Source organism: Ranitomeya variabilis, chromosome 6, assembly GCF_051348905.1.
Source record: "Ranitomeya variabilis isolate aRanVar5 chromosome 6, aRanVar5.hap1, whole genome shotgun sequence".
NCBI lineage: Eukaryota > Metazoa > Chordata > Amphibia > Anura > Dendrobatidae > Ranitomeya > Ranitomeya variabilis.
The window spans coordinates 184,436,960-184,462,896 of NC_135237.1; the positions used below are offsets into that span (position 1 = coordinate 184,436,960).

Genomic DNA, 25,937 nt, shown 5'->3' on the forward strand with positions numbered 1-25,937 from the left:
GACCCCGGGTTGCCATGACATTGTGGGGGCACCTATCTGAAGTTGTGATTGATATGGAACGCAGCATTTAGGGGGTTAAATGGCCCGGCGTGGTGCAGTGGAATCTCAGCTATAAATTACGCCATGCTCCTGGTGGCAGATTGTGCTGTTACAGGTTTGGTGCCTGCATGATCCCCATGACGTGAGTTGACGTCATAGGATGTGAACCTCTAACCATCGTACGTTAAAAATCGTGAAGAGGTTAAACATGAAAAATTTGGTGAAATATCCTCTTTAACCATTGTAGTAGAGAAGATATTAAATAAATATTTGTAGACTGATGACATATAGTAACTAATATCTTACACTTTTTTTCTTTTTGCTTCATGATAACCCTGAAGAGAATTCCGGACTTTGGTGATTGAGATGGTATTGGCCACAGATATGTCCTGTCACTTCCAACAAATCAAAGCAATGAAGAATTCTTTGCCGCAGCCGGAAGGGTGAGTAGGTCTATGGTGAAAGGTTACAGTAAATACTGGTAGGCTATTTTGTAACTTCAAAGCTATTACCTAAAAAAGCTTCACTTTGCGCTTTTCTGAAGTGTTATTTTGCTCTTTTAAAATACGACTGAAGAATTAAAGATCAAAGTTTACATTCACAATGTACATACTTTAATCAAAGAAAAGGCTGCCAAATTAGTGTTTTAGGATACATGTGTAATCAGGGCCATAGTTACAGTTCATGCTGCCCTAGGCACAATACCTGAGTACACCCCCATTTATAGCCCATGTACTTTATAATGATAGATGGGTTTAATTATTGTTATGAAAACAGAATTTTTATTGATTGATAAATGTAAAAAACACTTAGTGCAACTTAGAAATGTGCTTCCCAAGACTTGTGTTCTTTATTGGATAATACAAGGCACGTTCTGCTGTAACAAAATCTACAATCTGTGTACATAAATCATTCCTATCCTAAAATAATAATAAATACAGGGACTAACTATTACTACCATGCTGTGACTGGAAGATACAGTCATATTATTGCTAAGCAAACCCCAACTCTGAAACTAAATAACACATCCATACAGTTACTGGATAACATCGCTGTACTGAGTTGAGTCAGGAGTAGTGTTGAGCGATACCGTCCGATACTTGAAAGTATCGGTATCGGAAAGTATCGGCCGATACCGGCAAAGTATCGGATCTAATCCGATACCGATACCCGATACCAATACAAGTCAATGGGACTCATGTATCGGACGGTATTCCTGATGGTTCCCAGGGTCTGAAGGAGAGGAAACTCTCCTTCAGGCCCTGGGAACCATATTAATGTGTAAAATAAAGAATTAAAATAAAAAATATTGCTATACTCACCTCTCCGACGCAGCCTGGACTTCAGCGAGGGAACCGGCAGCGTTGTTTGCTTAAAATTCGCGCTTTAACTTCCTTACTTGAAGTCCCAGCTTGTGATTGGTCGCGCGCCGCCCATGTGACCGCGACGCAACCAATCACAACGCCGGAACGTAATTTTAAAATCCTGAAGGACCTAAAATTACGTCACGGCTTGCTGTGATTGGTTGCGTCGCGGTCACATGGGCGACGCGACCAATCACAAGCCGTGACGTCACGGGAGGCAGGACACGCGTGCATTTTAAAATGCGCACGTCTCCTGCCTCCCGTGACGTCACGGCTTGTGATTGGTCGCATCGCCCATGTGACCGCGACGCAACCAATCACAACGCCGGAACGTAATTTTAAAATCCTGAAGGACCTAAAATTACGTCACGGCTTGCTGTGATTGGTTGCGTCGCGGTCACATGGGCGACGCGACCAATCACAAGCCGTGACGTCACGGGAGGCAGGACACGCGTGCATTTTAAAATGCGCGCGTCTCCTGCCTCCCGTGACGTCACGGCTTGTGATTGGTCGCGTCGCCCATGTGACCGCGACGCAACCAATCACAACGCCGGAACGTAATTTTAAAATCCTGAAGGACCTAAAATTACGTCACGGCTTGCTGTGATTGGTTGCGTCGCGGTCACATGGGCGACGCGACCAATCACAAGCCGTGACGTCACGGGAGGCAGGACACGCGTGCATTTTAAAATGCGCGCGTCTCCTGCCTCCCGTGACGTCACGGCTTGTGATTGGTCGCGTCGCCCATGTGACCGCGACGCAACCAATCACAACGCCGGAACGTAATTTTAAAATCCTGAAGGACCTAAAATTACGTCACGGCTTGCTGTGATTGGTCGCGTCGCGGTCACATGGGTGGCGCGCGACCAATCACAAGCCGGGACTTCAAGTAAGGAAGTTAAAGCGCAAATTTTAAGCAAACAACGCTGCTGGTTCCCTCGGTAAGGTGCAGGCTGCGTCGGAGAGGTGAGTATAGCAATATTTTTTATTTTAATTCTTTATTTTACACATTAATGTTGTTTCGATACCGATACCCGATACCACAAAAGTATCGGATCTCGGTATCGGAATTCCGATACAGCAAATATCGGCCGATACCCGATACTTGCGGTATCGGAATGCTCAACACTAGTCAGGAGGTCTTCATTTAGACTGTGCACCTAGATCACTGATATTGGCTTGTTTGGCTGACATTAGTCTAATGTGTATGGGAGCCTTAAGTGGTTAGACAGTGTGGGATCCCCTCTGTACCCCATCCCCTTAATATTACGAACCTGTAGAATCATATTTTCATGCCATATTTTGTAATGATCTTCACAAAAGTGAAACTCCAAAACAAATAGGAATTGCATTTTCTGCCCCATTCCCACTTGGAATTATCATTTTGTTTTAGTACATTGTCTGGTAAATATAATTTAACTCCAGATTCCAACTTGTAACACAATAAAACAAGCTATACTATGGCTATGCTCACGGTAAAATAAGAACACCAAAAAATAAAATAAAAATATTACAACTAAAAATGTAAAGTGGTTAAAGGGGACCTACAATCACATATGAATACATATTAGGCCCCTCACATGCTGCTATATTGTTTTGCAGACTAGTAAACATGATGTCACTTAGTAAAATATCACTTTCAGCATAGAAGAAGAAAATAAAGTATTGTGCACTGTCTGTGAATACTCATTAGGGCGGTTTCCCCCTCTACTCTCTTGTTAAAGTGCTAGTTTGGCAGGAGTCAGTGGAAAGTTCTTAAAGAAAAGTGTAAGTTCGTTTTACTATCACTGATTAGCAGCACCACCTGCAACTCGCCGCCCGAGGCATTAGAACTTCAGCTTCTATTTGCAAATATGGTCCTGTGCATAATGTATATTTTCGTGTAATGTGAATTTAGATGACATATTCGGCAATGTTACTCCACGCTGATTGATTTAGAATAGTTGATGACAGCGTAGTTTATTTAGGGTCACAAAGTATTACAGGTATAGATAGAAAAATTTCACATGCAATGTTCAAAGAGAAAAATACCAGCACCACACAACATATAAAAATTCACTGGAATGCTGAATAAACTTCCCATGTAGAGCAACAGCGGCTGATCGAACGGTGTTTGGTGCTCTGCATACAGTACTTAAATGTGCAATATTGAAGAAAAAAGATGCAGCACTCACCAGTTCGAATAATTGTAACTAGTGTTGAGCATTCCGATACTGCAAATATCGGGTATAGGCCGATATTCGCTGTATCGGAATTCCGATACCGAGTTCCGATATTTTTGTGATATCGGAAATCGGAATCGGAAGTTCCTATAAGTTCCCAGGCATGTGCGGTGCGTATGGTTCACAGGGTCTGGAGGAGAGGAGACTCTCCTTCAGGCCCTGGGATCCATATTCATGTAAAAAATGAAGAATAAAAATAAAAAATATGGATATACTCACCCCTCCGACAGACCCTGGACCTCAGCGGTGCAGCCGGCAGCCTCCGTTCCTAAGAATGCAGTGAGTGTAGGACCTGCGATGACGTCGCGGCTTGTGATTGGTCGCGTGAGCGGTCACATGAGCGGTCACGCGACCAATCACAAGCCGCAACGTCATCGAAGGTCCTTCACTCTGCATTCTTAGGAACGGAGGCAGACGCTTGCAGCGTTGACAGCCAGGGGCCGTCCGAGGGTGAGTATATCCATATTTTTTATTTTTATTCTTTATTTTTTACATGAATATGGATCCCAGGGCCTGAAGGAGAGTTTCCTCTCCTTCAGACCCTGGGAACCATCCAGGATCACTTCCGATATTTGTGTCCCATTGACTTGTATTGGTATCGGGTATCGATATCGGCGATATCCGATATTTTTTGGATATCGGCCAATCCAATCCGATACCGATACTTTCAAATATCGGGAGGTATCGCTCAACACTAATTGTGACACACCTGGACCCGTTGAAGCATTGCTATGCGAAACGACCATCTTCCACTCTGCCTCTCCCTGTATGCCTCTGTATCCTGCACATCATGCTTTAGTCCTAATCCAAAGGTATGGAATAAAGGACTTTTTCACATTCATTTGAACTGGTGAGTATAATCATACAAAATGCCATGTGCACTACTGGAAAGAATGGTGCTAAGGATAGGTTCCCACACCTTCATGGACTATGAAAAAGAACCTAGCACTCAACTTGATGCTTTGAAGTGGATTTTATTGTAGTGGTACTCAAAAAACGTTTCGGTCCTACATATGGACCTTCGTCAGTAACGTACTAGAGAGTAGTAAGAGGACCATAGGGTCAAGAGGCACGAGGAAGCGGCGTCTTACTTGTGCGCCAGATAGGAGCGGTACTGCGGAGACCGTGACAGATAATGGCGAGGACAGACGCGGATTCCACCGCTGGTCTCTCTTTTGAGTACCACTACAATAAAATCCACTTCAAAGCATCAAGTTGAGTGCTAGGTTCTTGAACTGGTGAGTGTCACATCATTTTTCTTCAATATTGTAGATTGAAAACTTGCTTTTATTTAGAGTCAAACAGTATAATCAATGGATAACAATCTAATGTGTATGTTATGACTAGACATTGGACTACATTTGGACAATATTTAGGCTACAACTCTAAATTGTGTTGAATGATACCATTTATCATGACATCAATGCAATAGAATCTTCTGTCATCCATTAAAAAGAAAAAATATATATGTTAAAATTACATATTTTCTAACAAAAGACCCTATGGGTTATATATGGCTGAATGATGGCACCCTTAAGAGACATTTTTCACAGCCATTCACAAAACTGATACATTAAACATTTCATTGCACATGATGTAACTATTGCTACAGTCATAAAAGAAAGACACATATGTAGCAGGGTCACATTTATTTAAATATTTCCTTGTAACAATGTTGTTAGCCATGTACCATCCAGAAAAAAATAGCCCATATATTGTATATCTTGTTAGGCTAGTTTCACATTTGCATCTATGTGCGCAGCGTATCATCCACAACAGCAAACGCATGCAAAAATGCATGCAAACGCATGCTAACACAGCATTTTTTTTTATCCGCCTCAGCTTACGCATGATGGCAAAAAAACATAGTGTTTGCATGCGTTTTTGCATGCGTTTGCACTTTTTATGCGCATGTGTTTGATAGGAAAATGCTTTTCCAGGAGAATTTCCTTGACACAAGCCATGCACAATGGGCGTGTCTCATGGAAATTCTGTATGTAGACCCTTGTACAGAATAAATCCTCATCTTTTGCTGCTGTATCCAGTGTCAAGATGGATCTTCACATGGATTTGGATGTGAACTTGTTTCTTGCCTTTGCATTTGCTTGTCAACAAAAAAGGAAAAGAGAAAGATGGAGAAGACATCGTCGCTTTTGGCAACACCCCGTTGTTGAAGTCCGAGAGAGCCGTGGAACTTACCACTCCTTATACAGTGAGCTCCGTGAAAACCCGGATAAATATTTTGAATACATGATGATGTCTCAAAAGAGCTTCAGTGATTTGCTGCATCGTGTACAAGGAGCCATCAGCAGGCAGGACACACAGCTACGTAGAGCAATTCCTGCTGAGGAACATCTGCTGGTGACCATAAGGTACATAATATTTAAAAAGAAATGCCTGTCATAAATATTATTGTTCTGCCATGTCCTTATTTTTTTTTCCTTTTTCTGTTTGGCAAAACACCTGTCATAAATATTATTGTTCTAAAAGCCATGTACTTAATGTTTTTCTCCTTTCTCTGTTTGTCAGATTCCTGGCTACCTGAGAGAGCTTATCATCACTCCATTTCCAATTCAAGATTGGAGTTTCCACCCTTTCTGGGATTGTTGCAGTCACCTGCTGGGCGTTGTGGGATGTTCTGCATGAGGAATTTATCCCCCTACACACTCCTAAAATCTGGCAGGAAAACGCCAAAAAATTCTGGTAAATTTGTAATTTCCCAAACTGTTTGGGAGCTGTGGACCGCAAACATATTCAAATTACCAAACTGGCTGGAACTGGATCCAAGTATTTTATTTATAAACATACTTTTCTATTGTGTTCATGAGGATTGCAGCTGCTGACTGTAGATTTGTCGCCGTGGACATTGGATCTTTTGGATGAGGTAATGACTTACAGACATTCCAAAACTCAGACATGGGCCAACGCTTGTATGGGAATAATTTCAATTTCCTACTGCCATGACCTTTTTCCAACACTAAAGGACCTCCAATGCCATTTGTTGTGGTTGGGGATGAGGCCTTTCAGATGTGCGCCAACCTCCTTAAACCATACTCCAGTAGGGAAATGAACCACACAAAAATGAATTTTAACTACGGACTGACAAGGGCATGAAGAACTGTGGAGTGTGCCTTTGGTTTGCTGGTATCTAAATGGCTGGTTTTGGGAACAGCCATTAATCTAAAAATTGAGACAATCGATGAGGTTGACAAAGCGTGTGTGGTTCTGCACAACATCATGGCTAAAGAGCAACCAAATGTAGAACTTGATGAACCTGTTTCTACCCCATTGCTGGATTACCAACATCACCCTCTGAGGACAACAGTGGAAGTTGCCCAAATGAGAGATACATTTGCTGACTATTTTGTTTCGGATATTGGGCATGTGGCATGGCAAGATGAAATGGTTTAATCCAGTAAAAAGTTCCTGTAATGTTATGTACCTGTAATGTTATGTAACTGCAATGTTAAAATGTACCTGTTATGCTTGCTGACTGAAATAATAAAACATCTCTAGTTAAACACCTGTTCCAAGTGCCCTCAACATTACAATACTTAGTTGTATAAGGTGCTCACTGGGTAACAACTTCAGTCTTTATAAATCCACTCCCTTTCTCATGCAGATTGGGTTATGCCACCCATGCTTTACACTACACCTCTTCTCTCTGATGTCAGTGCTATAGTAGGTGACGTCAGATTAGCTCCATCGTCTCTTTCAGTCTGCATTAATCTATAGTTCACCTCATATGTTTACTCACCTGCCCATGTATCAGGACTAGTGCACTCAGGATGCAGCAAACCCATGTAGTAAAGATGGCGGCAACACAGGTGGAAAATACTGATGACATGACCGCTCATAGTCTGCCAATTCATGGAGGTGTGATTGCTCAGTGTCAGTTCTGAGCAGTGGTCTCATCAGTGTTTTTTCCAGCATCATTACTTCATGGGTTTGTTGCATCCTGAGTGCACTAGTGCTGACACCTGGGCAGGTGAGCATTCCTAACCCCTGACCCTTTGTGCTGTATTAATTCTGATTTTTTGGAGGATTTTCAGTCCTCTTTGTGTTTTTGCCACCTCATAGCTCCATGACAGATACAATCTGCTCCTCCTTTTTTTTCTTTCCTTTACACTGCAGCTTTGCTTCCTGAGTAAATAATTCTATAGCGGCGACTGTGCATAAGTGTTTTTCCAGCGACAGCACACAGTGTGTGTTGACGGCGCACAGTATGTGTTGACAGTGACGGCGCACAGTGTGTTGATGGCGACGGTGCACAGTTTGTGTTGATGGTGATGGCTCAGAAAGAGACAAAGAACAAGCATTGATTGGGAAAAAAACACAATTTTACTTAACAACAAAAATTAACTTTTGTGAAAGTACAAGGGTGCAATGTTATTGACCTGGGGGGTGTGGAGCTGGGATGATTGGCTACTTTTGGATAATGAAGTGGTTCCAGGGGAAGGGCCTACTAAATGTGTGGGGTCTGGGAGGGCAGGGATGGGAGTAGACACATTATGAGTGGAAGCATGTGATAGGAGAGACCCACTAGAAGGGAGCGACACACTGGAAGGGAGAGACAAATTGGACAACAGAGACACATGGGTCGGTGAGAGTGGAGTTGGTAAATTGGGGGCCACGCTTCTTCTTTTTTTATTTCTGTCCAGTGCTCTGTCCAGAGCAGAGCAGCTTGCCTCTTCTGTGTCTCTTTGGGAGGGTGGGAGTGGTGGGTTGAGGATGGCGTGCAGCACCAGGACTCTGCATCATGGAGGTAAATGGGGGTGCAGGAGCAGGACTCGGCAATGTGGATGTGGACTGGCATTCAGCAGCAGGACCTGGCATGGTGGTGGCAGTGGACTGACCTTCAGCAGCAGGACCTGGCATGGTGGTGGTGGTGGACTGGTGTTCAGCAGCAGGACCTGGCATGGTGGTGGTGGTGGACTGGTGTTCAGCAGCAGGACCCAGCATGGTGGTGGTGGTGGACTGGCAATCAGCACCAGGACCCGGCATGGTGGTGGCTGTATAGTGGTGTGCAGCAGGACTGGGCATGGTGGTGGTACAGTGGTAGGCAGCAGAAAAGATAAAGATGTGAAGCGGGTTGGTGGTGGCACAGGCAAAAATGCCATGTGTGACTGCTGTAAGTATCGAGTCTTCTGCATATCCTGAACATAAGCAGCATTGCAGGCCCACATCACATTCAGCTGGAGATCAGGCGTAAGGTGTTCTAACATGCCCCTCTCTATAGCATTAAAAAAAATGTCATGCCGGTCTCTGAAGGTCGGCTTCCAGGTGGTCAAGGCGTCGGTTGACATCCTGGAAAAGTGTGTTTACATGGGCAAAACCATTTTCCAGTCTATCTCTGAGCGCCTTCAAGCCACTCTGGAAGACTAAGCTCAAGTGAACATGCTCAAGTGAACATACTCAGGCATGAGTGACCTGTCCAAGGCCTTCTGCCGCTTGTGGAAAGACCCCCCAAAAAACAGAGGCAGAAGACTGGGACAGGGTAACACCTGAAGGACCAGCTGCATTTTCTCCAGCTTATGAAGCCTGCCCACTTGCTGTATCGCTGGTGGATGACTGGGACTATTTGGTGGCTGTTCAATGAGGGGCTGCTCCAACATAGGACGATCCAGGTTCAATGGTGCTACTCCAGGTTCTGTGTGGAAAAGAAATAAAAAACAATACTACAAAAAAATAACAATTGTAAAAGCGCCAACATATCCCGTGGAATAGAAAAATTCAGATTATGGAACACAATCCAATGGAATACAACACAAAAATACTTACGTTCACTGAGCAAGCACAGACCTCAGGAAAGACAGCATCCTATGGTACTTGTATTTCCTTATCTTTTGACCAGCACCACTTAGATCTCCTGTCTCAGGTCCTTATTGAAGTGATCCTTCATCGAACGCCAACAGGTTCTGACTTTGTTCACTGTGAAGGGGAAATAAAAAAGAAATTGTTAAACAATGCACTTTAGGCTGGGATCACACAACCGTGTGTGATGCAAGAAACTTGTGTGATCCCAGCCTTACAGGTTCCGTGCCGTCCACATTGCAATACTTACGAAAATACTTTGGTACTTGTTGCGTGGTGTTGTCCCAGTCATCCATCAGCGATTGGGCCACTTGATTCCAAAGCCACCGAATCATCACAACGTCCGAGTGCTGCTAATCCTGGGTGTCCCACAACAGAACTCGCTCCTCCACCAATGTGATGAGGAGGTCATTGTCAATGGCTTCTTCCTCCCGTTGCGGAACCTAGAAATGAAAGAAAGACATTAATGTTGTAAAGATAAAACACTTAAACCAAAAACATTCAAGGCTAACCAAAAACAGTCAAGAATAACCAAAAACAGTCAAGAATATTTTCACGCCATCTTGCCACTGGAATTTGGGCCTGAGTCTGCTGCTCCTGTTCATCTGCACTAGAATGGTTCTGTAAAGAAAATACATGACTTTACCATATGTGTCATATTGACAGTCAATACTTACCAATCAGTAGCAAATGTACTCACTTCAGTCTCCTGTCCACTCTGTTAGATCTGCTCTGCACTGGAGGACATGATGAGGAGTGCTGCAAGAGAGACAGAAGTGATTCAGACTGCAGGGAGAAAAACAGACAGATATTAGCTTGTATACTCACATTTTGATCATTCAGAATCTTCAAAGAAGATGCAATGTCTTCTAATCACTTCCAGAGTCTGGAGAGTACTGGACTTTCAGTGCCCACACCCTCTTTTAAAAGCTTTGTGTGGGGGTGGCTTAAACCAGTTCCTGGACATGTTTACTCCAAAATACCCATGCGTACGCAAACGCAAGCGTACGCATGTCCTTGCGTACCTATGCGTTCCCATATACTGTAATGAATTATTTTGACGGACTCCATCCGCAAACGTCCGCATTCGCATTGCCGCGTATACTTGACGCCTCAAAAAATGCAACATGTTGCATTAGCCGCCCCCACCCGCACACTGAGAAATGATGCATGTGTATGCGTCCGCAAGCGAACGCATTCAAATGCATGTCCCTGCGTACACCATGTTAAAGATATGTATGCAGGAGGCATGCGGATGTATGCAGATGAAACGCTGCTTACACAGACGCAAATGTGAAAACAGCCTTATATGTTGACAACGTACAGGGTGTAAGACTCCTTGCTAGTCCACAGACAGTCAAAGTTATAAGTGAAGGCAGAGGGCAGGGAAGAACATATGATATGATTGTAGGATCAGAACAGATAGACAGCAGGTCTGTATAGGATCTACATAGATTAAAAACTGTTCTTTTTAAATTCTTTATTTAGACATATATAATTGGGTTCAAAAGTTTACATACTCTGGCAGAATATTTGCATTCTTGGCCTTTTTTCAGAGGTTATGAATGATGACACCAAAACTTTTTATCCGCTCATGACTAGTGGTTGGGTGAAGCCATTTATTGTTAAAATACTGTGTTTTCTCTTTTTAAATCATAATCAAAACCCAAAACATCCAAGTGACCCTGATCAAAAGTTAAAATACCCCATTCTTAATACCGTGTATTGCCCCTTCTAACATCAATGACAGCTTGAAGTCTTTTGTGGCAGTTGTGGTTGAAGTTCTTTATTTTCTCAGATGATAAAGCTGTCCACTATTCTTGGCAAAAAGCCTCCAGTTTCTTTAAATTCCTGGGCTGCCTAGCATGAACTGCGTGCTTGAGATCTCCCCAGAGATGATCAATGATATTGAGGTTAGGAAACTAAGATGGCCACTCCAGAACCTTCACATTGTTCTGCTGTAGCCAATGACAGGTCGACATGGCCTTGTGTTTTGGATCATTGTCATATTGGAACGTCCAAGAATGTCCCATGCGCAGCTTCCAGGCTGATGACTGCAAATTTGCCTCCAGCATTTGCTGATGACATGCTGCATTCATCTTTCCTTCAACTATGACCAAGTTTCTTGTGCCTTTGTAGCTCACAAATCCCCAAAACATCAGCAATCCACCTCCGTGCTTTACAGTAGGAATGGTGTTCCTATCATCATAGGACTTGTTTACCTTTCTCCAGCTGTAACATTTATGGTTGTCGCCAAAAAGTTCAATTTTGGTCTCATCACTCCAAATCATCTTGTTCCAGAAGCTCTGAGGCTTGTCTCTGCGCTGTTTTGCATATTGTACTCGAGATACTTTGTGGCATTTGTGCAGTAATGGCTTTCTTCTGGCAACTCGACCATGCAGTCCATTTCTCCTCAAGTACTTCCTTATTGTACATCTTAAAACAGCCATACTACTAGTTTTCGGAGAGTCCTTTATTTCAGCTGATGTTATTTGTGGGGTTTTTTTGCATCCCAGTCAATTGTCCTGGCAGTTGTGTACTACATTTTTATTGGTCTACCTGACCATGGTTTTGTTTTTACAGAGGACCTGATTTTCTATTTGTTAATCACAGTTCGAGCGCTGCTGACTGGCATTAGCAATTCCTTGGATATCTTTTTGTATCCCTTTCCTGTTTTATACAGTTCAACTACCTTTTCCTGTAGATCTGATGACAATTCTTTTGCTTTCCCCTGACTCACAATCCAGAAACATCAGTGGCAAGATGAAAGATGCAAGAGTCTGTCTGGATCCCAGAAACTCACTCAGCTTTTATGCACACACACTGATTACAAGCAAATAGGTCACAGGTGAGCACGTTACCTTTAGTAGCCATTCAAACCCATTTGTTTCAACTTCTCTGCATGTTATCAGGCCAAAATCACCAGGGTATGTGAGCTTATGATCATTTTGGGTCATTTGGATGTTTTGGGTTGCAATTAAGATTTAAAAAGAGAAAACACAGTAGTTTGAAAATAAATGGCTTCACCCAACCACTAACCATGAGTGGAGAAAAAGTTTTGGTGTTATCATTGATATTCTCTGAAAAAAGGCCAAGAAAGCAAAAAGCTGGGATATGTAAACTTTTGAGCACAACTGTATATGTCTCACAGTGGGTGATCAAGGACTGAACAGTTGATCATCGACATCAGATTGATGAAGGGATGATAGGGGGTAGACAGAACTCCAACTGACTGGCCCAATTATGCTCTTACAGCAGCGGCCAGTTAGAAGTAATTTTTGGAGTGGAACATACTATCTCCATTCAAGTGAATGGGAGATAAAGTGCTGTACTTGGCAAAGGCCACGAAGCAATTTATGTGGCTTTTGTCTTCCAGTACATTACTTCTATGCAGCTCTTATCTGGGAATATTTCTGCTGATTAGTGGGGATGCCGAGTGTTGGATCTCCATCTTAGGGTGCGCTCACACTGCCATTTAAATCGGACATGTGCAATTTGATAAAACATCTCATTGCACTCCTATCAATGTTATTCAATGAGTCAGTGCTGATCTGCAAGTTTTTCCTCAGATGGAATTGACTTGAGGAAAAAATTCCAGCATGCTGTGAGTGGCCACATAAACTGGATGATGCTCTCCAATGCAAGTCAATGAGTGCGAGAAAAAAAAAAATGGACAGCACATGGACCATCCAAATGGTGTCCAATTTTTATGCACACTTCTCAAAGTAACAAGGAAATTATATCAGCCAAGTACAGTAAATTCACAACCAGAACCCTGAGAATAGATAGATAGATACAGGTGCTTCTCACAAAATTAGAATATCATCAAAAAGTTAATTTAATTCAGTTCTTCAATAAAAAAAAGTGAAACTCATATTATATAGAGTCATTACAAGCAGAGTCATCTATTTCAAGTGTTTATTTCTGTTAATATTGATGATTATGGTTTACAGCCAATGAATACTTTATAGCACCAGCTTAAAAACATATTTTAACCCCTTTCTGACATCTGATGTACTATCCCGTCGAGGTGGGCCCGTATGACCACCGACGGGATAGTACGTCATATGCGATCGGCCGTGCTCACAGGGGGAGCGCGGCCGATCGCGGCCGGGTGTCAGCTGCCTATCGCAGCTGACATCCAGCACTATGTGCCAGGAGCGGTCACGGACCGCCCCCGGCACATTAACCCCCGGCACACCGCGATCAAACATGATCGCGGTGTACCGGCGGTACAGGGATGCATCGCGCAGGGAGGGGGCTCCCTGCGGGCTTCCCTGAGACGATCGGTACAAGGGAATGTACTCACCTTGTACCGAGCGTCTTCTCCCTGCAGTCCCCGGATCCAAAATGGCCGCGGGGCTGGATCTGGGTCCTGCAGGGAGGACTTCCGGGTCAGGAGCAGGCTGCAGCTGCAGCTCTGTAAGCCTGCAGCGATGAGTGTGATCGCCGATCTCACAGAGTGCTATGCAAACTGTGAGATCGGCGATCTGTGATGTCCCCCCCTGGGACAAAGTAAAAAAGTAAAAAAATAAAATTTCCACGTGTAAAAAAAAAAAAAAAAAAATTCCTAAATAAAGAAAAAAATATATATATATTATTCCCATAAATACATTTCTTTATCTAAAAAAAAAAGAAAAACAATAAAAGTACACATATTTAGTTTTGCCGCGTCCGTAACGACCCAACCTATAAAACTGTCCCACTAGTTAACCCCTTCAGTGAACACTAGTGTTGAGCGATACCGTCCGATACTTGAAAGTATCGGTATCGGAAAGTATCGGCCGATAGCGGCAAAGTATCGGATCCAATCCGATACCGATACCCGATACCAATACAAGTCAATGGGACTCAAGTATCGGACGGTATCCCTGATGGTTCCCAGGGTCTGAAGGAGAGGAAACTCTCCTTCAGGCCCTGGGATCCATATTAATGTGTAAAAGAAAGAATTAAAATAAAAAATATTGCTATACTCACCTCACCAAGGGAACCGGCAGCGTTCTTTGCTTAAAATTTGCGCGTTTACTTCCTTACGTGAAGTCCTGGCTTGTGATTGGTCGCGTGCCGCCCATGTGGCCGCGACGCGACCAATCATAGCAAGCCGTGACGTAATTTCAGGTCCTTCAGGATTTTAAAATTACGTTCTGGCTTGTGATTGGTCGCGTCGCGGTCACATGGGCGACGCGACCAATCACAAGCCGTGACATCACGGGAGGCTGGACACGCGCGCATTTTAAAATGCGCGCGTGTCCTGCCTCCCGTGACGTCCCGGCTTGTGATTGGTCGCGTCGCCCATGTGGCCGCGACGCAACCAATCACAGCAAGCCGTGACGTAATTTCAGGTCCTTCAGGATTTTAAAATTACGTTCTGGCTTGTGATTGGTCGCGTCGCGGTCACATGGGCGACGCGACCAATCACAAGCCGTGACGTCACGGGAGGCTGGACACGCGCGCAAAATGCGCGCGTGTCCAGCCTCCCGTGACGTCACGGCTTGTGATTGGTCGCGTCGCCCATGTGACCGCGACGCGACCAATCACAAGCCAGAACGTAATTTTAAAATCCTGAAGGACCTGAAATTACGTCACGGCTTGCTGTGATTGGTTGCGTCACGGCCACATGGGCGACGCGACCAATCACAAGCCGTGACGTAATTTTAAAAATGCGCGCGTTTCCTGCCTCCTGTGACGTCACGGCTTGTGATTGGTTGCGTCGCCCATGTGACCGCGACGCGACCAATCACAAAGCCGGAACGTAATTTTAAAATACTGAATGCCTAGAAGGACCTGAAAATTACATCACGGCTTGCTGTGATTGGTCGCGTCGCGGCCACATGGGCGGCACGCGACCAATCACAAGCTGTGACGTCACGGAAGGAAGGAAACGCGCGCATTTTAAGCAAAGAACGCTGCCGGTTCCCTCGGTGAGGTCCAGGCTGCGTCGGAGAGGTGAGTATAGCAATATTTTTTATTTTAATTCTTTCTGTTACACATTAATGTTGTTTCGATACCGATACCCGATACCACAAAAGCATCGGATCTCGGTATCGGAATTCCGATACAGCAAATATCGGCCGATACCCGATACTTGCGGTATCGGAATGCTCAACACTAGTGAACACCGTAAGAAAAAAAAAAAAAACGAGCCAAAAAACAACGCTTTATTATCATACCGCCAAACAAAAAGTGGAATAACACGCGATCAAAACGACGGATATAAACAAGCATGATACCACTGAAAACGTCATCTTGTCCCGCAAAAAACAAGCCACCATAAAGCATCATAAGCAAAAAAATAAAAAAGTTATAGTCCTCAAAATAAAGCGATGCCAAAATAATTATTTTTTCTATAAAATAGCTTTTATCGTATAAAAGCGCCAAAACATAAAAAAAAGATATAAATGAGGTATCGCTGTAATCGCACTGACCCGAAGAATAAAACTGCTTTATCAATTTTACCAAACGTGGAACGGTATAATCGCCTCCCACAAAAGAAATTCATGAATAGCTGGTTTTTGGTCATTCTGGCTCACAAAAATCGGAATAAAAAGCGATCAAAAACTGTCACGTGTCCGAAAATGTTACCAATAAAAATGTCAACTTGTCCCGCAAAAAACAAGACCTCACATGACTCTGTGGACCAAAATATGGAAAAATTATAGGTCTCAAAATGTGGAGACGCAAAAACTTTTTTGCTATAAAAAGCGTCCTTTAGTGTGTGACAGCTGCCAATCATAAAAATCCGATATAAAAAAACGCTATAAAAGTAAATCAAACCCCCCTTCATCACCGCCTTAGTTAGGGAAGAATAATAAATTTAAAAAAATGTATTTATTTCCATTTTCCCTTTAGGGCTAGGGTTATGGTTAGGGCTAGGGTTAAGACTAGGGTTAGGGTTAGGGTTAGGGCTAGGGTTGGGGCTAGGATTGGAGGTAAACTTAGGGTTGGGGTTAGGGTTAGGGCTAGGGTTAGGGCTAGGGTTAGGGTTGGGGCTAGGGTTGAAGGTAAAGTTAGGGTTAGGGTTGGGGCTAAAGATAGGGTTAGGGTTGGGGCTAAAGTTAGGGTTAGGGTTTGGATTACATTTACGGTTGGGATTAGGGTTGGGATTAGAATTATGGGTGTGTCAGGGTTAGGGGTGTGGTTAGGGTTACCGTTGGGATTAGGGTTAGGGGTGTGTTTGGATTAGGGTTTCAGGTAGAATTGGGGAGTTTCCACTGTTCAGGCACATCAGGGGCTCTCCAAACGCGACATGGCGTCAGATCTCAATTCCAGCCAATTCTGCGTTGAAAAAGTAAAACAGAGTTCCTTCCCTTCCGAGCTCTCCCGTGCGCCCAAACAGGGGTTTACCCCAACATATGGGGTATCAGCGTACTCGGGACAAATTGGACAACAACTTTTGGGGTCCAAGTTCTCTTGTTATCCTTGGGAAAATAAAAATTTGGGGGGCTAAAAATCATTTTTGTGGGAAAAAAAATATTTTTTATTTTCACGGCTCTGCGTTGTAAACTGTAGTGAAACACTTGGGGATTCAAAGTTCTCACAACACATCTAGATAAGTTCCTTGGGAGGTCTAGTTTCCAATATGGGGTCACTTGTGGGGGGTTTGTACTGTTTGGGTACATCAGGGGCTCTGCAAATGCAACGTGACGCCTGCAGACCAATCCATTTAAGTCTGCATTCCAAATGGCGCTCCTTCCCTTCCGAGCTCTGTCATGTGCCCAAACAGTGGTTCCCCCCCACATATGGGGTATCAGCGTACTCAGGACAAATTGCACAACAACTTTTGGGGTCCAATTTATTCTGTTACACTTGTAAAAATACAAAGCTGGGGGCTAAAAAATCATTTTTGTGAAAAAAAAAAAAGAATTTTTATTTTCACGGCTCTGCGTTATAAACTGTAGTGAAACACTTTGGGGTTCAAAGCTCTCAAAACACATCTAGATAAGTTCCTTAGCGGGTCTACTTTCCAAAATGGTGTCACTTGTGGGGGTTTTTAATGTTTAGGCACATCAGGGGCTCTCCAAACGCGACATGGCGTCCCATCTTAATTCCAGTCAATTTTTCATTGAAAAGTAAAATAGCGCTCCTTCCCTTCCGAGCTCTGCTATGCGCCCAAACAGTGGTTTAACCCCACATATGGGGTATCTTCGCACTCAAGACAAATTGCACAACAACTTTTGTGGTCTAATTTCTTCTCTTACCCTTGGTCAAAATAAAAAATTGGGGGCAAAAATATCATTTTTGTGAAAAAATATGATTTTTTATTTTTACGGCTCTCCATTATAAACTTCTGTGAAGCACTCGCAAGGTCAAAGTGCTCACCACACATCTAGATAAGTTCCTTAGGGGGTCTACTTTCCAAAATGGTGTCACTTGTGGGGGGTTTCAATGTTTAGGCACATCAGGGGCTCTCCAAACGCAACATGGCGTCCCATCTCAATTCCAGTCAATATTGCATTGAAAAGTCAAATGGCGCTCCTTCCCTTCCGAGCTCTGCCATGCGCCCAAACAATGGTTTACACCCACATATTGGGTATCAGCGTACTCAGGACAAATTGCACAACAATTTTTGGGGTCCAATTTCTTCTCTTACCCTTGGGAAAATAAAAAATTGGGGGCAAAAAGATCATTTTTGTGAAAAAATATGATTTTTTATTTTTACGGCTCTCCATTATAAACTTCTGTAAAGCACTCACGGGGTCAAAGTGCTCACCACACATCTAGATAAGTTCCTTAGGGGGTCTACTTTCCAAAATGGTGTCACTTGTGGGGGGTTTCAATGTTTAGGCACATCAGGGGCTCTCCAAATGCAACATGGCGTCCCATCTCAATTCCAGTCAATTTTGCATTGAGAAGTAAAATGACGCTTCTTTCCTTCCGAGCTCTGCCATGCGCCCAAACAGTGGTTTACCCCCACATATGGGGTATCAGCATACTCAGGACAAATTGTACAACAAGTTTTGGGGTCCATTTTCTCCTGTTACCCTTGGTAAAATAAAACAAATTGGAGCTGAAATAAATTTTGTGTGAAAAAAAGTTAAATGTTCATTTTTATTTAAACATTCCAAAAATTCATGTGAAACGCCTGAAGGGTTAATAAACTTCTTGAATGTGGTTTTGAGCACCTTGAGGGGTGCAGTTTTTAGAATGGTGTCACACTTGGGTTTTTTCTATCATATAGACCCCTCAAAATGACTTCAAATGAGATGTTGTCCCTAAAAAAAATGGTGTTGTAAAAATGAAAAATTTCTAATCAACTTTTAACCCTTATAACTCCCTAACAAAAAAAATGTTGGTTCCAAAATTGTGCTGATGTAAAGTAGACATGTGGGAAATGTTACTTATTAAGTATTTTGCGTGACATATCTCTGTGATTTAAGGGCATCAAAATTCAAAGTTGGAAAATTGCGAAATTTTCGAAATTTTCGCCAAATATCCATTTTTTTCACAAATAAACGCAAGTTATATCGAAGAAATTTTACCACTATCATGAAGTACAATATGTCACGAGAATACAGTGTCATAATCGCCAAGATCCATTGAAGCTTTCCAGAGTTATAACCTCATAAATGGACAGTGGTCAGAATTGTAAAAATTGGCCCGGTCATGAACGTGCAAACCACCCTTGGGGGTGAAGGGGTTAAAATTCGAAATGTTGGCCTACTGAAATGTACGTTTAGTAAATGCACTCAATACTTGGTTGGCGCTCCTTTTACATCAATTACTGCATCAATGCGGCATGGCATGAAGGCGATCAGCCTGTGGCATGGCTGAGGTGTTATGGAAGACCAGGTTACTTTGATAGCAGTCTTCAGCTCGTCTGCATTGTTGGGTCCGGTGTCTCTAATCTTCCTCTTAACAATACCCTGTAGATTCTCTATGGGGTTAAGGTCAGGCAACTTTGCTGGCTAATCAAACACAGTGATACTGTGATATTGCTTTTATGTGCGCAGGTTGCGGGATGCAGTGACGGACAGGAGGCAGAACAATAGTTAACAGGTTTAATAACAAGAGGATTGCTCCACGCAGTGAGTTGCTGGGTAAACAGTGATATGGCAGGAGGGAAAGGCCCATTATAAGGGTGGGTTAAAGTAACAATAACAATACATTAAGCAACTGTTCATGAGAGGTTAAAGTTATTAGTCCGGCGGCATCTCAGCTGAAGAGTCCTAATGTTCAACGGTGGTGCCTACACAACTGGCGCGTGATGATTCTGGGATAGTCCTGAAGAGGTGGAAGATCCGGTTCCTGATGGTGGTGACAAGTACACGCTGTCTTGAGTGGGGTCCCGGATCTGGATTCGACGTGAAGAGTCTAGAATAGTCTCTGATGCTGCCCAAGCGTGGTTCAGCTTGGCAGAACACTACAAGTGAGGTAGGACACAGTTCTATGTAAGTCACCCTGTCTGTCTCACGTGGTATGCGTGCAGCAAAAACCCTCCCAGAGCGTCTGGCACTTTCAGATGTAGGAGCCAACAGGCACACTGCAGGTCTCTGCTCACAGTCACTGTACTTGACTGTCGGGAGTCTATAGCGTGGTCCTGCGCTGTCACGTTGCTCAAAGGTACGAGCACCAACTTTCCCCTGCTGCGCTTTCTGTCTTCCCACCAAGTCTCTGCCTGTTTTCCCGCGCACAGCCCCATTTATCACAGACACGCCCCCTGTTGAACAGTGCAAAGGTCGGTCTGGATCACAAAGCTTTCTCCCAGGCAAAAATGATGACAGCCCTGACAGTTCCGGAACGGCACAATAAAGGTTCCCCCAATCTGGTCCATCATCTTACACTCCCCCTCTCCTTTTGCTCACCATTCCACAGGTGAGAGTCCTTGTCCTTGAACGATTTGCTGCCAAATAAATTGATCTTGATTGTATCGGGGTATTCCAGCTGTTGTCCGTTCAGAGCATTGTAAGTCAGAAGGAGTAGCGGAGTCAAATTGGATAGTCGAGTCAGGTAGTACAGGTGAAGGCGGGGACACGCCCATTTCCAATGGGACAGCTGTTGTGAATTCTGTTCTCGAACTCCCTCCGGTGGTTATGAATGGTACTTCGGTGAGTTCTGTCCATGGACTCCCTCTGGTGGCTGTGAGTGGAGCTGCTGGCTCTGAGGTTCTTTCCTCAGCTGACCTCGTTTAGTTCTAGGCTGCTTCTCTATTTAACTCCACTTAGATGGTTAATAGATGCCAGCTGTCAATATTCTAGTACTGGTTCAGTTCTTTCTTGGATCTTTCAGATGACCTGTCTACTCCAGCAAAAGCTAAGTCGCTGCTAGCTTATTTGTTTACCACTGTTTTTCTGTTCCAGCTTGCTATCATGATTTTGCCCTGCTAGCTGGAAGCTCTGGGATGCAGAGTGGCACCTCCACGCCGTGAGTCGGTGCGGGGGTCTCTTTTGCACACTCTGCGTGTTTTTTTGGTAGTTTTTTATGCTGACCACAAAGATACCTTTTCTATCCTCAGTCTGTTTAGTTAAGTCTGGCCTCCTTTGCTGAAACCTATTTCATTCCTGTGTTTGTGACTTCCATCTTAACTCACAGTCAATATTTGTGGGGGGCTGCTTATTTCTTTGGGAAATTTCTCTGAGGCAAGTTAGGCTTTATTTTCTATCTTTAGGGGTAGTTAGCTCTTAGGCTGTGAAGAGGCGTCTAGGCAGAGTCAGGTACGCTCCACGGCTATTTCTAGTTGTTGTGATAGGATTAGGGGTTGCGGTCAGCAGAGCTCCCACTTCCCAGAGCTTGTCCTGTATTACTAGTTTGCTCATCAGGTCATTCCTAGTGCTCCTAACCACCAGGTCATCATAACAGTACAGCTGGCCAGTAAAGTGTTAATGCATCTCAATAGAGGAATAAGAGAAGTTCTGAGACAATTTTTTTTTTTTCCTCTGCAGCGTGTTTTGTTTTTCTTTTCCCCTAAATCTCTGGGTGGTTCAGGACACAGTAGATATGGACATTCAAGGTCTGTCCTCTTTTGTGGATCAACTCACTGCAAGGGTACAAGGCATTCAAGATTATGTAGTTCAGAACCTTATGTTAGAACCCAGAATTCCAATTCCTGATTTGTTTTCTGGGGATAGATCTAAGTTCCTGAATTTCAAAAATAATTGTAGACTGTTTTTTGCTTTGAAACCCCGCTCCTCTGGTGACCCCATTTAGCAAGTAAAAATCATTATTTCTTTGCTACGTGGCGACCCTCAAGACTGGGCATTTTCCCTTGCGCCAGGAGATCCTGCATTGCGTAATGTAGATGCGTTTTTTCTGGCGCTTGGGTTGCTTTATGATGAACCAGATTCAGTGGATCAGGCAGAGGAAATCTTGCTGGCTTTGTGTCAGGGTCAGGATGAAGCGGAGGTATATTGTCAGAAGTTTAGAAAGTGGTCTGTGCTTACTCAGTGGAATGAGTGTACCCTGGCCGCAATTTTCAGAAAGGGTCTTTCTGAAGCCCTTAAGGATGTTATGGTGGGATTCCCCACGCCTGCTGGTCTGAATGAGTCTATGTCCTTGGCCATACAGATCGATTGACGCTTACGTGAGCGCAAAACTGTGCACCATTTGGCAGTATCTTCTGAGCAGAGGCCTGAGCCTATGCAATGTGATAGGACCTTGACCAGAGCTGAACGGCAAGAATACAGACGTCAGAATGGGCTGTGTTTTTACTGTGGTGACTCCACTCATGCCATCTCTGATTGTCCTAGACGCACTAAGCGGTTCGCTAGGTCTGCCACCATTGGTACGGTACAGCCAAAATTTATTTTGTCCGTTACTCTGATCTGCTCTTTGTCGTCCTATTCTGTTATGGCATTTGTGGATTCAGGCGCTGCCCTGAATTTGATGGACTTGGAGTTTGCCAGACGCTGTGGTTTTTTCTTGGAGCCTTTACAGTATCCTATTCCATTGAGAGGAATTGATGCTACTCCTTTGGCCAAGAATAAGCCTCAGTACTGGACTCAATTGACCATGTGCATGGCTCGTGCACATCAGGAGGATATTCGCTTTTTGGTGTTGCATAATCTGCATGATGTGGTCGTTTTGGGTTTGCCATGGCTACAGGTCCATAATCTAGTATTGGATTGGAAATCAATGTCTGTATCCAGTTGGGGTTGTCAAGGGGTACATGGGGATGTCCCATTGTTGTCAATTTCGTCTTCCCATCCTTCTGAAGTCCCTGAGTTCTTGTCAGATTACCGGGATGTATTTGATGAGCTCAAATCCAGTGCCCTACCTCCTCATAGGGATTGCGATTGTGCTATTAATTTGATTCCTGGTAGTAAGTTTCCGAAGGGCCGACTGTTCAATTTATCTGTGCCAGAACACGCCGCTATGCGGAGTTATGTAAAGGAGTCCTTGGAGAAAGGGCATATTCGCCCATCGTCATCACCGTTGGGAGCAGGGTTCTTTTTTGTGGCCAAGAAGGATGGTTCTCTGAGACCTTGTATAGATTACCGCCTTCTCAATAAAATCACCGTCAAATTTCAGTACCCCTTGCCGTTACTGTCTGATTTGTTTGCTCGGATTAAGGGGGCTAGCTGGTTCACCAAGATAGATCTTCGAGGGGCGTATAATCTTGTGCGTATTAAACAGGGCGACGAATGGAAAACAGCATTTAATACGCCCGAGGGCCATTTTGAGTACCTGGTGATGCCATTCGGGCTTTCTAATGCTCCATCTGTGTTTCAGTCCTTTATGCATGACATCTTCCAAAAGTACCTGGATAGATTCATGATTGTATATTTGGATGATATTTTGGTTTTTTCGGACGATTGGGAGTCTCATGTGAAGCAGGTCAGAATGGTGTTCCAGGTCCTTCGTGCTAATTCCTTGTTTGTGAAGGGGTCTAAATGTCTCTTTGGAGTTCAGAAGGTTTCATTTTTGGGCTTCATTTTTTCCCCTTCTACTATCGAGATGGACCCTGTTAAATTTCAGGCCATTTATGATTGGACTCAGCCTACTTCTGTGAAGAGCCTTCAGAAATTCCTGGGCTTTGCTACAGATCTACAGGCGGTTGTTCAAGACCTTCCTCTTCTTCATCATCAGTGATGTCTGGAGGAGGTATTTTAGGAGCATCTTGTACTACCGCCACCTTATCAGGATCCCTTGACAAACAGGGTCATACCATATTCTGGTGAACTATTCGAGTGGAAGTGTTTTCTTCCCCCCCGGTTGAATTTCGTAGATGGGCTCTTCCGAGTAGATTCTCTGCTTCCCCTGATATGGGTTCTTCTCCCACCAGTACTCCCGTTTATCTTGAGGACATTGATCTTAAACCAACACCCGGTCCCCAGCCTGAAGAGCTGTCCCCCACAGAGGAGTTGATTCTTGATGCTCTAGTTCCTGCAATCTAGTCTGCATCAGTCGATGTAGAGTCTGCAAATGATGATGGTGTTCTAGAACCCAGGTGACACCCCTGTCCGTGGGTAGTCCTCCTCTGGATCCAGCTCCATCTCGGTGATCTCTTTTCCTGGACGGCCAAACAGCAGGGTATATGGAGTGTAACCGGTGGTACAATGTATTCGGTTGTTGTACACCCTCACTAACTCAGCTATGAACTCAGGCCACTTGGCTTTTCCATATTCTTCCAGCATCTTCAAGATCTGTATCTGAGTACAGTTGAATCGTTCACAGGCCCCATTTCCCTGAGGGTTGTAAGGCGTTGTCTGAGACTTTTCTATCTGGTACAGATGGTGCAATTCTTCCATCACTTTCCCCAGGAAACAGGCGCCTTGATTGGAGTGGATGTGCTTCGGACAGCCATACACCTGTATGAAATTCTTGCAGATAGCATGTGTAGCGTATTCAGCCATGTGGTCACGTGTCAAGGTCACAACAGCGAACTCTATGAAGTGATCCGTCATCACTAGACTATGTTCATACCTTTGGTGAGTCGGGCCTATGGTCAGATAGTCTATCATCAGTACTTCCAGGGGAGCCGAGGTCATGATGGCCTGTGTGGGGGCTCTCTCTTCTGGAGGTTTCTGAAGGATCTGTAGAGCCCCCGAGGACAGGGCGCTTCTCTCTCTCTGACTGGGAAGTTACTTTAATGTCACCCACTGTCTCGTTTGAGTGAGTTACCTATTTTCTTGTTGCAACCTGACACATTCATCATGGGAACGTTCCAGTACGCATTCTGGAGACACTACCTCCACCTGCTCCTGCATAGCTGCCAATGTCCTGGCAGAATCCCGGAACTGAGGGACCTCTTCAGCTTCTAGATCCTCATCTCTGTTGGGTCCAGGTTTCCCATGTGTCACTCTGGATAAGGCGTTGGCGTCAGTGTTCTCAGCTCCTCTCTTGTAGACAATGTTGTATTGAAATTTCACCATCCGAGCCACCCAGCGCTGCTCTATCTGTATTTCGACTCCTTCCAGAGGGGTACAAGCATGGACGGGCAGGGTAAGCATGATCTATCCCGGTGGCAAGACAAGACAAGCAGAATCTTGGGCCTGGGTCACACAGATTAGCTGTTGAAACACTCTCCTTCGTGGAGTACGGGGGCTCCACTGTTTCAGGAATATATCTGGGAAGTTGTTGATGCGAAGACTGAATTCTTTCAGCACGTTCATCCCCAGACAGCGTGTCCGTTACATGCTTCCCCAGTGGTCATGACCACTCCCTTTTGTCCTAGATCTTTACTGCAGACAGTTATTTGCATCCCGACCATCTCAGCGACTGGGATGGGCAAGTGAATGGCAGCCGTCAACTTTTTCACGGGGCCAACTCAGGCCGCATTGCCTCTGGAAAGTGTCATCAGAAGTATGTTTCAGGCATCGTGGTCACCTGTGAGCAAGTGTCTACAAGACAACGTACAGCCCGACCATCCATTTTGGCCCAGACGAGAGGACACATGGAAACTACTGTAGATTTGTGGGACTTTTGTTACTCCTTCTTGACTGCTCAGGCTCTGGGCAGCATCTCCCATGCTCAGAGCCTCCCAGTTTAACGGACGGTGTTGGAGAGGCCTATTCCATTATTCCATCGTGCGTACCCCCGTGCCAAGTGTCCAGATTCACAGCAGTTATAACAGGTGGGAAATCCCTCTCGGCATGGCAGTCTTATTTCTCGATGAGGGTTAAGACCATTTCTGCCCCCAGGTGGATTTGATGGAACTACAGGTTTTTTCTTTGTATCAGCCAATTATTCTCGTATATCCTGAATTTCCTTACGCAATTCTTCCACCCATCTTGGTTGAATGACCATTGTCACAAATACCTCTCTACTCCAGACCTTCCCCGTTGGTACAGTCACCCCCTGCTCTTGCTCACATGTGCTTGCTTCACTCCCCACCTCTGAAAAGGTCACGCGTGGATTTACCCGGAAGCGCTCCCGCAAAGCCTGTTTCATGAGCACGCAATAAGCGCATGTGTAACTCCCCTACATCAGTGAGGTCTCCATGGGTTTCCTCCAGTTTTGTAGCAACTTTGTTAAAGGTGTCTCGCTCCCAGGGGGTCGTAGCATGACAGAATCCCTCACCTCTCCATCTAAAGCCATCATGGCAAACTCTACTTCTAAAGCA

The 25,937-nt window shown here is 44.3% G+C and overlaps 1 protein-coding gene across 4 annotated transcripts in view; it reads left to right on the plus strand.

Annotated features, from left to right (window-relative positions):
- Positions 1 to 25,937, plus strand: part of PDE1C (phosphodiesterase 1C) — a 1,454,702-nt gene that overhangs the window by 1,157,912 nt on the left and 270,853 nt on the right. For all 4 annotated transcript variants that reach the window (XM_077269307.1, XM_077269309.1, XM_077269308.1 and 1 more), the window contains one exon: positions 381 to 482. In XM_077269307.1, the coding sequence (XP_077125422.1) occupies positions 381 to 482 (102 nt within the window). The remainder of the gene's footprint in view (positions 1 to 380; positions 483 to 25,937) is intronic.